The sequence below is a fragment of the Oreochromis aureus genome, linkage group 2 (genome assembly GCF_013358895.1).
Source record: "Oreochromis aureus strain Israel breed Guangdong linkage group 2, ZZ_aureus, whole genome shotgun sequence".
Classification (NCBI taxonomy): Eukaryota; Metazoa; Chordata; class Actinopteri; order Cichliformes; family Cichlidae; genus Oreochromis; species Oreochromis aureus.
The window spans coordinates 5,207,123-5,222,381 of record NC_052943.1 but is presented as its reverse complement, the minus strand read 5'-3'; the positions used below and the strand labels follow the sequence as shown (position 1 = coordinate 5,222,381).

Here is a 15,259-nt window from a genome sequence, read left to right as displayed (position 1 = left end):
GGTTACTCCTAATGAAAATCTTAACATGTTCAGATCCGCCACCTCCGGATCGGCCTCCTTTCTTTTTGTCAGTGCCGCCGTCTCCAAACCATACATCACAGCAGGTCTCAATACCATCTTGTAAATCATCCGTTTCACTTTTGCTGCTGTTCTTCTGTCAGTGTAAATTGCTAACACGTGTAACGCTTACTAAATCTAATACTAAACATGTGCTGTTTGAGATAAACTGCTTAAAATAGGTAGACAGACTTTTTTCCTACAGGCCTGAATACATTAGGGGATACTGATGCCCCTGAACAATATGGTAGCTGTGTAAATGCGTTGGTCCGATGAACAGCAGCTAATGCAGTGCATGTGTATATATATATATATATATGGTGGTTAAATAATATTAGAATAAAGCTGAGTAAAAACTGCCGTCCTTGAACAAGGCTGGCACGATGTGGAAAAACCCCGCATATGACAGAACATTAACCCGCAATTTATGCCCCAGGGTAAAAGCTGGATTCTACATGATATCAGTTTAAGACAAGCGCTGCTCATTTGCTGGTCTGGGATCAGCTCTTTTGAGACTCTTTAATTCTTACTTTTCATTTTTGGATCAGTTAAAAGCCGCCACTATCTTATGACCTCTCTCTGAAAAAGACTGCAAAGTTTCAGTGCTAGCAAATGAATCTCTTTGTGGTCAGTAGGTATTTAGTTAATAGGAGGCAAAGCCCACCACACCCATTTCCCTTCTGTCTGCTCCAATTCTTTTCTTCTCCTCCCATCCCCACGGCAACCACACTGACTTCCTGCTTCCTCCGAGGCCTTTCAGCCACAAAAGCGCCCTAAAAATAAAGTGCTGGACTTTTCCTGAACGCAGTTTTGTCACCATTGTTCAGGCATCAGCTGTTTATTCGTTCAGCTCAATTTGGCTTTTAGTGTAAAGTCGAGTCAGTGGGTCAGCGCACGGAGAGATTTGAGAAATAGAGTAAGATAGATGCCAAGTAGGGCAGAGAAATCACGGATACATATATCAAAAGCGATATCAAAACACTCCAGGGCCTAATAGCTTCAAGAGAAATAGTCCTGCTCATGCATGATACAGTTGTGAGAATGAATTGCTATTTAATGACAAATCAATACAGTATCTGTGTGTTCTTGAGACTGCAGAACAAACTGAATCTGCCCAGCGACTGTGGTCTTTGGGTCAGTCCCTGGTGAGACTGCATAGCATTGTGCAGCGCTAGCAGAACTAAAGACGGAAAGTCTTTGAATAAACACAGCTGAACTTAGGGAATGCCACATCAAGTCTCTCTGTGGAATGAAAGCAAGCTTTTGAAGATTAGCTTGGAAACATATAAAATTAGAAACTCATTTGATGCACGCCTCACCTGTTTTCCACACTTCTGTGACAGAAGCTTACCACGCTACTGTCATAACCGTATAACAGAGAGTAATTTAATTGTGCACTGATAGCTTCAAACATGCAATAAACAAATGAATCTCAACATTATCCTCCCGCACCTCTATTAAGAAAAAAATCCTAATGAGATTGAAAGCACTTGTTCAAGCTGTCACTGTTTGCTGTAAGCCACACAGCTGCTGGCTGTAGCTTCACATTTATGCGAGTTGTAACGATAGTTTCATCTCTCTTCTTTGAGAAATACGTGTAATTTCCCAAACAGAAAAAATGTTTCTTTAAAGACGATTAACGAAGATAACAGAAGTGACTATTTCATCAAATGATAAAAGATGCCATTAAATTATCATCTTGATATCCCTTTCACTCATTAAGCTGCCTCCCTGAATCATCTCAGTGATAAAAGATGCATTTAAATGACCGCTTTCAAATTTCTTCTAACAGAGGGGAGAACTCTGCTTCTGTTAAAATATTTACTTAATGTAATCAAGTGTGTAATGGTGAGGCAGCTTTTTAGAAATTGCAACCAATAGCAAGCATTGTTGTTGCACTGTTCAGCGTGAGAGTCAGTGTGTGGTTTCATGAAGCCCACAGACTCGTCGCTGGAGAGACCACGGCTAAGGTGTGAGGGATAAAGTCAAGTGGCCTTTGCTAGGTTGGTTGTATAAACTGGCATTGCTTCACTACACTTCAACTGTGCTGGCTGTGTGTGTAGTGAGCATGTGCTATTGTCACCATTCATCAGAGCCACTGGCTGCCACCTGCAGCCCAGATCCCCCGGAAGCATGTAGAGAGAAGTGCCTTCCTGACTTTTCTAACCCAGGATGATTTGCATGCGATGCACGTTGGGTATTTGTGCTCCGGTACGGAAAACGTCCATGTTTAGATTTTTCCTGTAAAACATTTCTCACATAGTCTGTGGGACAGCAGTAAGCAGTGATGAGTCCACGCTTTCACTCTAATCCACTATCACACAGTGCATGCCATAGATGTGCGACTAGCTACAAACTGCAGGGATGGTTAGAAAACTCCACCTGTCCTCTGAGCAAAAACGATTTTACATTCTCACGGCTTCCACACCACAAGAGTTCAAAAGCAGAACAGCAGATTGAAATGCAAAACTCTGCAGTGAAACCGTATTTGGGTGAAAGCTTGTTTGGCTTGTTCTCTGTTTCTGAGCACCTTATTTCTTTTTTTTTGTTAGGGTAGCTCTTGCCATCAAAGACTTAATAGACTGTCTGATAACCTTCTTCCATTGAAAAGCTAAAATATACGACTGCACACAGGCATGGATGTGCACTAAAACTTTGTGCTCTTGTACTCACACACAAGCTTTCACATCCACACAACAGGCCACAGGAAGCAGGTGTTTTCACATGCCTGGAGGGAGGAATAGATGAAGAAGGGGGAGAAGGTAAGCAAGCACAGAAAGCCGTGGGGGGGGGGGAGAAAACTTGATGTGAACAGAGGAGAAAACAGAGATGGACGTGATGGAGGGAGGGATGACGAGCGCTGAGGTCATGAAGAAAGGGAGGCGGATCGAGAGGGGGGGGATGAAGAAGAAGAAGTACAAGGAGCAAGGAGATTGCATAATACGTGGATGTGATGGAGGGTTTTCTCTGATGCCGCATGTGGTGTAGCTGGGAGCCGGGGAGGTCAAAGGCAGAAAGTTAAGCTAAATAATGTACACAAGAAGTGGCAGCTGCCAGAAAAATCCAGCCCATCTTTCACAGAGGCCTGCAGGACACATTCTAACTAGGAGAACACTGTACAGACAGTTAGCTTCTGTCTCATTATTTTAATGCAGTATAAAGTGACCAGGGCCAGAGCTATTTATTTATTCAGACTCCAAACACTCAAGTAAGTTAGTTAAAGTAATTCAAATCAGAGCGACTGTCTCTAAATGTGCACAGAGGGAGTAAAGAATCACAGATAACATATATACATATATACACATACATCCAGGGTCAGATCTTTTAATATATCTTTTAATATATTAAATATATCTTACACATATTCCTTATGAATATATGTCAGATTGAAAGTTAGCTACTTTTTATTTATTGACATTTGTATTTTCTAACCTATTTCTGAATAGGCAATTTAAATTACAGCTTTCTCTGCTAAACCTGGCATCATTACAAGTCTCTCTTGCAAACTTAGTTTAATTGGTTTTATATATTATACAGGACAATGCAGTGCACCTTCAAGGTGCTACACTAGCACTAGCAGTGGACAGTGATGGCTGTGGGTAAAATCAGCCAGGGAAGACTTGTACAAATAAAACTACAACTGGTGCTGGATAACAAGCCCCTAAGTCCTTTAGGTCTGAAACGGTCTCATAGGTGAAATGACTGCATGTTGTGATACTGCTGAAACCATCCTCCAGTATTTCTCCATTGTCCCACACTGTCAACAACATATCACAGCTTGAGAGATAGAACAGTGGAGTGTTTTTCAAGAAAGCATGAACGCAAATCAGTACTTGCACAGGCATGCATGCTCTGACAAAATACAGAGTGTAATGCGGAGCTACTGTAAAACAGGATACACCAGTGACTCAGAGAATTAATACGCAGGCACTGTTCTTCCAGTCCCAGGGAACGTGCAGCCATCTGAAAAGTGGAAATGGGTTTTGTAGGGAGTGAAGGCAACGCTCTCCTCAGTTATATAAGAGAAAGGCCCTTAGCCTCTCTGCCTCACTTGCTGACACGCAGAAACACACACCCATACATGTAAGCACAGAGTCACATGGGCATTTATGCGCCATTAACAACAACACGCACACACCTGACGGGCAGAAAATCATTCTTAAGAAGAAACAGCCTGGGGAGGCTCTGACACAACCATCTACTCGGGTTTAGTCAGTGGCACTGCTATTTATCAGATTCTACAGCGCCCTACAAAACAGCATTAGCTGGTGGCTGCGGTAAGTCACAGCACCTTGACTGAGGAACAATGCTGAATGAACACTGATAAAGGATTCTAGGTCGCCACTGGCTCTGAGTGCAAACTGTACAAACGTGCAGTTATTTCGAGGTGGAGCTATTCCCATGGTTTCTCTCTCAGGACTCTAAAATAAAGCCCAGGGTGAAACAAACGCTACACATTCATAGTGTGGTTGACAGAAATATCACTAGCTGGTGCTATTCATTCCACACCAAATAATGAAGTTGTCAATGCAATGACTCATACATCCTGACAGATGAATACTGAATATATCAGAAGAGCATGTGAAGTCTGTGTGTGCATCAGAGGGTTGCAAAGAGGGTGTATCACATGGGGGCCAAAGACCCAGGATGCAAATACAAACGAAATCTGCAAGTGTGTCCGATTAAATTAGCGAACAGAAATTTTGAGCACTGGTACTCCCCACGTGTGTTTAAGTGTGTGCATAAGGACGTTGTCCTTTTTCATCATTGCTCCATTTCTTGCCCAGCTAACCACTGCCTGCTGAGTCATGCGTTCATAATAAATAGATAGCATTGCATAATATGATTATGTCCAGACAGACCTAGGTTCGCCCAAACTTAATCATAGAAGATTTCTGTTGAAACTCTTAATCTGCATGAAGCTGTTAATAAGACAGTCCCCTTCACTGACAAGCTGACAGCAGAGCTTCAGGCACAGCATTAGTAACACACAGGAAACTGTCCTCTCATCTGCATAGGAATTAAAGACGCCTATTGCCAGAGTTTGTCGGAGGAGAGGAAAGGAGAGAAGAGGAGAAGAGAAGAGAGGAGAGACGAGGAGAGGAGGTTGACTGGGGGAGAAATCCATTTAAATGAAAGGGAGAAGAGAGGCGTCAGCATTAGCAGTTAATCCACTGCAGTGAGAATGCTTTCTCTGTGCCTGCGGCCTCCGGGCTCTACCAGTCATCCTAACAGGAAGACTATAACATACACTACTCTGTATCACAAACAAGAGCTTTTTAACAATGAAGACCCGGAGAGATCCATCCATCAATCATCTATATACTGTCAGGTTAAGTCACCATCCACCCCTTTGCTTTTTAAGGAGTCATATGAAATTTTGTTAAACAGTAACTATAATGACAATAAAGCTGTCTTTACTGATTTTATTTGGATCCCAGCATTTGAGCCTGCTCCAAATAAACTTTTCTCACCACTCAACCACACACATAAGACACTGCCAGTGTTATGTGTCCATGTTCCCTACCCCAGGGGAGGACCACGACAAAGGGAGCATCTCTCTTCTTTTCTCTCCCACCCCTTTTTCTCTGCCTCTCTCTCTCTCACCCACACACTTACTCTATTTAGCTCACGCTTAAAAAGGCTGCCTAAAGATAGAAGCAAGAAGATGAACTGGAGCCAGTGAGTGTCATGGCAACAGTGCGCAGTGTTTCACAAACACTATTTAGATCAGCAGGAGAAAAAAGTTATAATCAAAGCCTATAAATGCAGTAGTATCACTTCTTCAAAGGCACAGCTTACAAAATTTCAATGGGAAGACATGCCAGGACCGAAAGCCGGGGATCATAATTCAGCAGCTGAGCAGACAGCATTACTGCTATGAGAAAATACTCCTTAATGTAATTCATATATTGTAGTCGGTCCTCATTGACTGCTTGTAAATAATTGGAAATTTGAGACTGATGTGGAAAATACAACTTGTAGCAATATATCTTTGCAACTCAAAGCATTGAATTATTTGATTTCTGAGTAAAAAAAAAATACTTTTCTGATACTACAAATAAATAATATTCTTTGAAGTTTCCATATTTACCACAAAGCAGGCTAGTAAGCTGACTTTTAAACATGTAGCTCCATTCTGATATAATGTAAGAAAAATCTTTAAAACAAAGAGACTCTGTCATAGTGTGGTCTAACCGGTTTTACACCGCAGGAAATGCAGATTCTACATTTAAATTTTGGCCCTCTAAAGCAATGAAAAGACTCAAGAGCTGTCTCATCCAAACTGTGATGTTAAAGACCTGAAGGATACATTTGATCTGAATAGAAGCCTCGTCTTTATTTTGAGCTTTTTAAAAACACATAAACATAATTCACTCACTACACTTGTTGAAATAATGATGACAAAAGACTGTTTCTGGGGAAAAAACATCTTTTACGAGCTTATATCCAGTTCTTTAGAGAGCTAGAAAAACTGAACGCACATGGAACAAAGACTTGGAACCAGAAATCTCAGCGGACGATTGGAAATTAGCTACTCAGATGTGCTTCAGATTAAAGCACTTTAATTATTACAATAAATGAATGATGCACAGAGGCAAAAGGAACAGTGTGTTTGGGAGTGCAGAGAGATTAAAACATTCTGGAAAAAGTAATGTGAGCAAATTATTAAAAATTTCATTAGATCCAAAGTCATTTCTACTTGGGTTGTACCCACAAAAGCACAGTTATATTAAAAAAGGAACAAACATCAGTGAGCCTCATTTTTTCCTTTTTTGTGTCAAAAAGCTAAAAGCATAATTTTAGGGGTAGAAAAAACCCTCAAATGTTTCGCAAAATTAGACAAATCATGGCAATTTTGGGGGGTAGAAAGAATAACATAAAGAAGACAACCAGACAATATATGAAAAGGTTTGCGGACCCTTTTTGGGCACCGTTTGCTATATTGGGTCACACGTATCAAAAAGAGGAGTGGTTTCCTGACACTTGACCTCTATTTCTGTTGTTTTCCTTTTCTTTGTTTTCTGGATGGTTTTATTTTTAGCCTTAATATTTTTCAAAACAAAAAACAGTGTTTGTCTTATGCTCGTTCTGTAAGCAGAGCTGCTGGACAGCACTAGAAATGTGTGCCACTACCCTGTCAGGATGTATCAGAAGACTCTGTATCTCCTTTCACTAGAATCCTCTAGAGGCCACTTCCACTTCAAAGCATCGATTCCGAAATGCCTGGTTTCACCTCCCGAGCAGCGTTATTCCAGCATTCTCTAAAGCCAATTTTACACAACTGACACTCTAGACAGTTTTTAGAGAATCCAGCATGCAAAGAGTATTATTTAGAATTTACTGCTATTTCTTTATCTGCTGTGAAAATTAACCATTTGGTCTGAGTGAATTGCACTCGACACATTAAACAACACATCTGAAATGTTGGGTGTGCAACTCGGGATGAGTAATGGCCAAAGAGTACTGCGTGACATTAATCCACATGGCCACCATCTTCACGGATCAGTCCCTTCATTATCTGATGAAACATTGAGCAACGCCTTGTAAACTCCAATATTAACGGTATCAGAGAGAAGCTATCAGTCATCATACCATCCACTGTGTGCAGTGGGTTTTTTTTTTTAAATAAATCTGTCCAAAGGCCTGAAAAGTCTAAAAGAAAATAAAAGAAATAAAAATATGCAATGCCATTATTTGCATGTGTGTGTATATCATACTCACTATGTTGACCTGTAGTGGTTCTGACCCAGGTCTTAACAGCCTCCTCCTCCTGCAGCTACCAGAACCTCCAGACCGCAGGCGCACTGTTGATGAGGACTGCCCCATGTCTGCTGGATAGAGACAAGAAGACGAGCAGAATTAAACACACATCAATTAACAATCTGGATATTTACACGAATAAAAATATGGAACAATACCTGACTGTGGCAGGAGCAGGGCCAATGCAGTGAGAGTGCTGGGGGGGAGAGGCAGGGAGCGACACCGCTGGAGAGACGCCCTGTGTGGGGGCTCTAACGGTGACACACCCGGGGGGCGAGACAAGGCCTGGAGAACACTGAGTAGTCAGGACACCTCAAATATTCCATACACGGTTACTCAGATGCACGCACACACACAAGGCTGAATGCACACTCTCTCCTGCCCTTCACATTACTGCCTTGTCCCCCTTTTTTTTCTTTTTTTGTGCAGAGAATTAAAGTATTTCACATCCAGCAAGTCTATTCTGGTGCATTGGTCAGTGTGCATGCCCTGCAGCAAACCATGAGAGACTATACATCATGCCAACCAGGCAGTCTCTCAGGTTAAAATGAACTGACTCTGAGTTAGGGCAATGAGAGGTAGAGCTTATGGAAGCGATGAGGCAGAAAATTGGCCACAGAGAAAGAATGAGAGTGAAGGAGAGAGAAAAGGGAACCACAAGGGAGGACAGAAGAAAGTAAAAAGAAAGAAAGAGAGAGAAAGGCAGAAAGGGAGTATGAGAGCTAGGGATAAAAGCTGCATCCAAAAGTGCAGGCAGAGGCAGAGCATTGTTGCAGCTAAACAGTGAGTGGTATATAAATACTGGGTTAGTACTGGGATGCCCTTCATAGTCTGTGGTGTGTGTTTGATTCATTATGGGCTTGTGCTATATTTGTCAGTGAGTTGGTGGAGACTACTAGTGAGACTTGGCCTACCTATTTTCACTTTTTCAGTGTAAAAATGAGATATATTTATGTGTAATAGACACACCTACATTGGCTTTATATAGCTGCACGTGTTGGTATATTTATGGGACTACTTGTCGTGTGTCTATGTTCATATTTATATGTTTGCTTTTAGTGAGTTTTTGCATGAATGCCTGTGTTGACATCTTACTCTGTGATGCAGTTCCGTGGACTGCGTCTCCCTAGTAACACTGGTTTCTATGACAGAGCAAGGCCTGGCGCGGGAAGCCATCCCTCTCTGCCCCAGAGAGTGTTGCACTGTGGTAGCAGGCCTGCGTCTCCTTCGGGAAAGTGAGCCGACCTCACTGTAATGGCTGTCGAGATCTCGGTCCGGGTTGGGTCTCCAAAGGTCCAGGACAGCTGATGCCGGGCGAGGACGAGGGCGCAAGCGCTTCTGAGGTACAGAGGTCTTCTCTGTGCTCGAGTGGGGCAAGGCCGGGCCAGGCTGTCTTACACTGCAGCCTGTCTGGCTGGCAATCTGCTCACACAGCTGTGATTGGCACAGATACTCAGCAGTTTGGCCCAGATAAAGGTGCAACAATTCATTTCTTGTGTAGGGAATTAAGAAAAATGTCTCTGCAGGTTCAACAAAATATACCTCACATTTTTTTTATTTTTAAAGCTTCTAACCCATTGCTTAATTGCAGTGGATCAGTAGGTAACTGAATGCCAAGACTGTTGGCAAATCAGGGGAAATATCAGCACAACAGACATGTGGATTTCATTTTTAAATAATTTGTGATTACTGAGAAGGATTTTCTTGTTCCACGCCATCACGTCCCCTAAACAGGGCTTTGCAGTGTAAATGTGACAAATTATTTGGGCACGACTTTGAGCTGTAACACTCTTTTTAGCAAAGCTCGGTGTACACAGCTTCACAGTTTTTGCTGTCCATGTGCAATGCTCTTGCCAAACTTGTGTTAATTCAATAACTTATCTTGATGACAGGCCAAAACACATTTGTGCTGCTGTCAGGTTTGTATCACCTTGACAGCAGATGATCCAAACCTGATAGCAGCAAAAACTTTGTAACTACCGGCCTCTCACGTTCAAAATCATGAGTGCACGGCTGAATTAAATAGATCAATTTCACTTAATGAGGTACCATAATACTTGAAGCAAGGCTTTAAGTATTGTGGTACTTGTATTAGTAGGGAAACAAGGTCCCCCAAAGCCAGTGGGTTGCAGTTAAATCAGTGTGTGAATACATAATCAGTGTTTGCAGTTTTTTTTTCCTACTGCTGATCTGTGTACACATTTGGCACAAACAGCTCTGCAAAAAAATTAGGTTGTGTTTTATTCCATTTTCATGCCACAGCTACCTGGCTTGTGAACCTTAATTAGGCTGCCATTTCTCACCCTACAGATTTCAGCTAGCTCTTTTGAGACTTACTTGTTTAGTTTTTCACTAACTTCTAAAAGCAGAACTCTCAACACAGGTTTACTAAGCCCTTTAAAAGGATTTGGGTTAAATAAGTGAAATTCTGCCCTTCTTAAGGCTCAAAGCACTTTCCATCTTGAAATTCTTCAGCAGGCTTCAAGTTAAGTTACATCTTGTAATACTGTTAAACATGAATTCTTTTTATCTGCTAATTCCTCCTTCTGCCCCTATTATCTTTTCCATTTAAGAGTGGCATCAACGTAGAACCCTGCTAATTTACTGTGGGACCAAACATTAGCACCCTTCCCAAAACACATGCTCCCAAAGCCCTTGCCTTTGCATAATAAGCCCCTATGAAAGTGTGCTGAGTACTGAGATGTCATATCTGATTTTGTCATTAGGAGCTGGGGCCAACATGTCCTGACTCGTTGGTGTGACTAGAAGGGAGATGACTAATTCTGCCACTGGAGTGAGAAGGGAAGGGTGCTGTCATGAAGCGCGGATGTCACAGAACTCTGGGCTGCCGCAGTCCCCCACACACACACACACGCCTGGCTCTGTGGGAAACGTGGGGTTTCCTTGCAGGCTACAAAAGGCCGACTAAGCAAGAAAATGCCAAATTCCTCCACTATGGTGTTGTGCACCTTTACAATTACTATTTCCTCTTTTCTCCAACAGATGGGGCAAAAGGACAACTGCAAAGCAGGTGCCCAAATCATGTCATAGTCTAGCTCTTTGAATGGTTTTTGTTTTTCTCTAACACGTATGCTACCTGCATGCAACCAGATCACCCCGGTCCCTTTTAGCTTCTACGTTTGCTTTTTTTCAGAAGCAAAAGAATGACCATGATTAAAGCAGTTACATAAATGATATTTTCAGCATTTATGAAGTAATGACATGACGCATGCTTCTGGCAGTGTTAATATTGTGAATAAAAGCCTGCAATGGAATGTAGTTATGGCATAAAAACATGACCCATTACACATGAAAATGCCTTTCTCTAAAAAATAAAACAGAAAAACAAAGGTGGTTTAACAACACAAAGTATACACTTGTTTACTGAATGCATTCATTCGAATTTGGTGGCTCATTAGCTATTTAAAGTTACCTACCTTAAATATTTCCTCTGTGGAATCTGATGCTGGTACGCTATTGGTTGTGCTCTCTTTATCACCTTGTTGTGATTGGACATTCACTTCCTGTATCTGGTGGGAGTCAAGCGGAGCATCTCGGGAATCCTGCTCATTTCCTGTCTGTCCCGCTACCTTTCCCTCTTGACAGAGAGAATCTGATTGGTCCCTTTCAACTTCTGCTTCATTTTCAGCCTCCATGTTTGAGCCTGAATGAGGGACATGATTTTCTACTATGGCCTTGGACCGGTGGTTTGTCTCTCTGTCAGCAGGTTTGTCTGTAACTTCAAAACTATGAAGGCCATTGACAGCCTGAGGTCCTGAGCAGGGCCTAAAGGCTTTTAGGACCACTGTAGGTGATCGTCCACCTGTCACAGGTGCTGGAGTGTCACCGTCAAAGCTATTGGAGTGTAAGAATTTAGTAGTCACTGGTGATGAAGGGGTAGGCTGGGATGTTGGAAGTCCTTCATTGTGAAGTGTCAGAGACACACTGTGAACATTGTCCATTGCACGCTGTGGGGCCCGTGGGGAGCTCATCGGAGTCTTCTCCCCCTCTGGAGGAGAGAAGGAGCGTGATGTTGTTCGCCATCGTCTAGCTGTCTCTGCAAAGTTGTTGAAAAATTTGAAGAGACCACCAAAGTGCCCCTTGGTGTCCGACTGTTTCGGGGGAGGTGGCTGAAACTCTCTGACACTCTCAAAGTCCACAGAGCCATAGTCCGAGTCTATTGTTTTGTCCAGCGAGGGAAGCTCAGAGTCAAAGCTTCTCTCTGAATACACAGGATTGGTCTTCCCCAAAAGGGAAATCCTCCTCAGGTAACTCCACACATCTTTGTGCCTCCTTCCTCCACTCCGGTGGGTCCTCGGGCTATCTCTAGTGCTTAGTTCTTCACAAGCTGCAGCACTTTTGTTGCAGTTGGCTGAATTGTTGTGGCTTCTTTTAGTATAGGAAACTTTTTCAGACGGTTTACAGCCATTCTGAGTCACAGCCTCGCCCGTTACAGTGGGCTGATGGCCATCCATAGACGCTGAGAGGTCAATGTCTTCAAACAAACAGTCAAACTGCGCTGTATAGCCAGCATACGAATGCCTCTGGCCACGCTGTCTAAGCGTGCCACCACTGGGCTGCTGAGGTGTGCCAATATCATGGCAGAAAGACTCCTCATCCACCAAAGAGCTGGTAAACTTTGCAGTGGACAATTTCCCTGCCTTCCCTCTGAATACAGCCGGGGATTTAAGCTTCTTGAAGGATCGAACTTTGTCAGCGAATGAGAGTTTAGGGATGGAAGCCTCCCCTGGCAAGATCATGGAGTGGGGTCTCCTCTCCAGCTCTGAGACAGCTCGCTTTCGGTTCAGGATCCTCCAGATGCCCCCTGTGGCACGAGGCCTCCTGTTGACCTCCTGTCTGTCCTTGACAGGGGTCTGAGAAGAGGCAGCCTGGGTCTCTTCCTGCCCCTCTGCAGGCCCTGTTCCAGTCTCCTGAATATAAACACTGCTGGTCTCATTCTCCACATCCAGAGAAACATTAAACACTCGGTTGACAAACCCATTAGGGTTGTTGCTCTCAAGGGCAGGGTTGCCTGTCTGCTCCATCCTCTCTCATTCTACGGTGTCAGCTATCAGTTCCAATGGACATCATGTTTCAGGCCCTTCCCTTTCTCAATCACCTAGAGGAACAAAACCACATTTTTATTCAGGAGTTTGACATTAAACTGACTGCCTTGTCATTTTATATCATCCTTACTCCAATGTAACTCACTCAGAATGCCTGCCTGCAGATGGGCACCACAAATGTGGGAAATATCAGCGAAGGATATTAAATAAACTGAATTTTATTCGCAGGTCAAACGTTCAAGAATAACCAATAAAATGAGCTTAAATACTGAAACGCCACGACAGTATTCAAAGTCTCATTCTGTGATTGCGAGAGGCAGACGTCTGTGCAACAAGTCAACACCCAGCGCCCCACTTTCCCAGTATTTTGCCCATATTATTCAAAGTAATTATTTCAGACACAGTTGCCATCCACCATTTAAACCGGGAGGATGTGTTGTCATGGAAACACCCACTACAGAGATGTGTGGTTATTTCAGGCCCGCTCCAGCTGTGACATCATCAGAGCTCAGATAAGCTCCCTCTGAGGAAGAAGATGCTCGGTGACACAGCGAACCCACCACATGCTAATAGCACCCCCTCCTACTGTAATCCCTTTAAATGTATGGAAGCATTTTGTGTAATTGGAGGCCCCCCAGCACACATCTTTGTTGTTCCCTCAGATCACAACGAAAGATGCGTTTCAATTAAGCTGGCCTCTCAGCACAATTTTACAATTCAATTTACTGATAAGCCTTTCAGAGGGCTATTTAAATAAACAGTAGCTGCGCAAAAAGTTTAAAAAAAAATAGAAAAAGAAGAAATGACAGTTTTACAAGCGCTGTCTAATTACAGACATTAGCTAGTACTTATTTTAGCATTTAAATTGAAAATTTCATGTCCTTTTTTTAAATGACTGTAAAAGACTGTTATTCTCTGATAGCAGCATTATGAGTTTTGCTCAGTATGTTACACACCCTGCTTGGTAGTTATATTGTAATGAGATATACACTAAGTTTCACTAAGTTTTGGCTTTCAGTATTTATCGTGTCACAACTTTTAAGGGCACCAGCAGCTCGCTCTACCCCGCTGTCAGTGAACGACAGACGGCTGCCACACTGGGCGTTTAAGTCATTAAAAAAATGGCGTCAATAAAATTAACGTTTGCCTAACGCTAGGCTGAAGTGTAAAGCGGGCTTTTAAGTTTTTAACCACCTTAAAAGTATTTTAAAAAGTAAAAAGAAGGAGTCGAAATAGCGCAAAAGTCAGCCGATGTGGGCTTCGCTGTGAAATTCACGAACTTCAAAAACTTGCTTGTCAAGTAACACCCGCGAAAAACGAACTGTCTTCTTCTCCCTCACAATTCCCGAGTCCTCCTGAAGAGAAGTTAGCTGTTGGAGCTCACAACTTACCCGAAAGCAGAAAGCTTCCCCCCTCCGTGTCAAACAGGCATCGTCGCTGCTGTCGTCAAAGTCAATAACAGCAGTCGCTATTAACGTCAGCCAGACTTATCCGCCGTCCTCTGCGGGCTTAACTTCTATCCATGAGTTAAGTCGTGGACTGCAGCGACTCCTTTGCCGATCACGTGTGTTTTGGGGCTTTTTTGTTGCCTGTGAAGTCCGTCCGCTATCCTCAGACTCCGAGAACGAGTTGGACAAACCGGTGAACTCTTGCCCTGTAAGCTTCTACAGACGCCGACACTCTGATTTGTGACAAAGCTCTCACGCAGACAGAGAAACACACACCAACACCCCCTACACACACACACACACACACACACACACCTAGACACACATGCCTGCACACCAGCAGAGCAGCTGTAATTATTTGAGTTAAACAGGCTCATAACAGCGCGTTTAGAGCTAAGTTATGCTGGAAACATTTCATTTTATAAAGAATATTTATCACATTTTTGTGATAAATCTCCAGCCCATTAAAAACCCCTCATCTGTTTTCCACTCGCTTTTTTAAGCACATATTTATGTATGTTTTTGTTTTTTCTTTTCTCTTCTATTTGTTGGGTGGATTTATGAGAAAGCACTTATAATTTCTAAAGGAACATCAGTGAAAACAAGTGATTGACTGAACTCTGGTCTCACTAGCTGATCCTCCTTTGGGATTTGCTCTGAATGTGAAAATCCTTCTATTGAAATGACACAATGGGGAGAGGGAGCTCTGGAGAGGCAGGGAGGTGGTGGTGGTGGTGGGGCTGAAGGAATTCACAAAACTAAACAGCTCCAGAGCTCCATAGCCGTGAAAGAGGAGATGGTGGAAGAAGGGGGCCTAAATTTAAACATTTCCTCTTTGTCCTGTTTTTGGGCCCATTGTCATCGCATAGCATTCTCCCTTCTGCACAGGAAGGAGTGGATCTGACATCAACGCTCTCGGGCTGA

The 15,259-nt window shown here is 42.9% G+C and overlaps 1 protein-coding gene across 5 annotated transcripts in view; it reads right to left on the bottom strand.

Moving 5' to 3' along the window:
* The window catches only part of LOC116315173 (rho guanine nucleotide exchange factor 9), a 57,581-nt gene extending 42,966 nt beyond the window's left edge, over nucleotides 1–14,615 (bottom strand). The window contains exons 1-5 of one of the 5 annotated variants that reach the window (XM_039615967.1): nucleotides 14,279–14,615; nucleotides 11,259–12,940; nucleotides 8,917–9,255; nucleotides 7,980–8,106; nucleotides 7,783–7,892 (exon numbers count right to left, since the gene is read on the bottom strand). In XM_039615967.1, the coding sequence (XP_039471901.1) occupies nucleotides 7,783–7,892; nucleotides 7,980–8,106; nucleotides 8,917–9,255; nucleotides 11,259–12,866 (2,184 nt within the window). In that variant the 5' untranslated portion in view covers nucleotides 12,867–12,940; nucleotides 14,279–14,615. Of the gene's footprint in view, nucleotides 1–7,782; nucleotides 7,893–7,979; nucleotides 8,107–8,916; nucleotides 9,256–11,258; nucleotides 12,941–14,167; nucleotides 14,187–14,278 lie in introns of those variants that run through there. The other 4 variants (XM_031733371.2, XM_039615959.1, XM_039615962.1 and 1 more) reach the window with 4 other exon arrangements.
* Nucleotides 14,616–15,259: the final 644 nt, after the last annotated feature.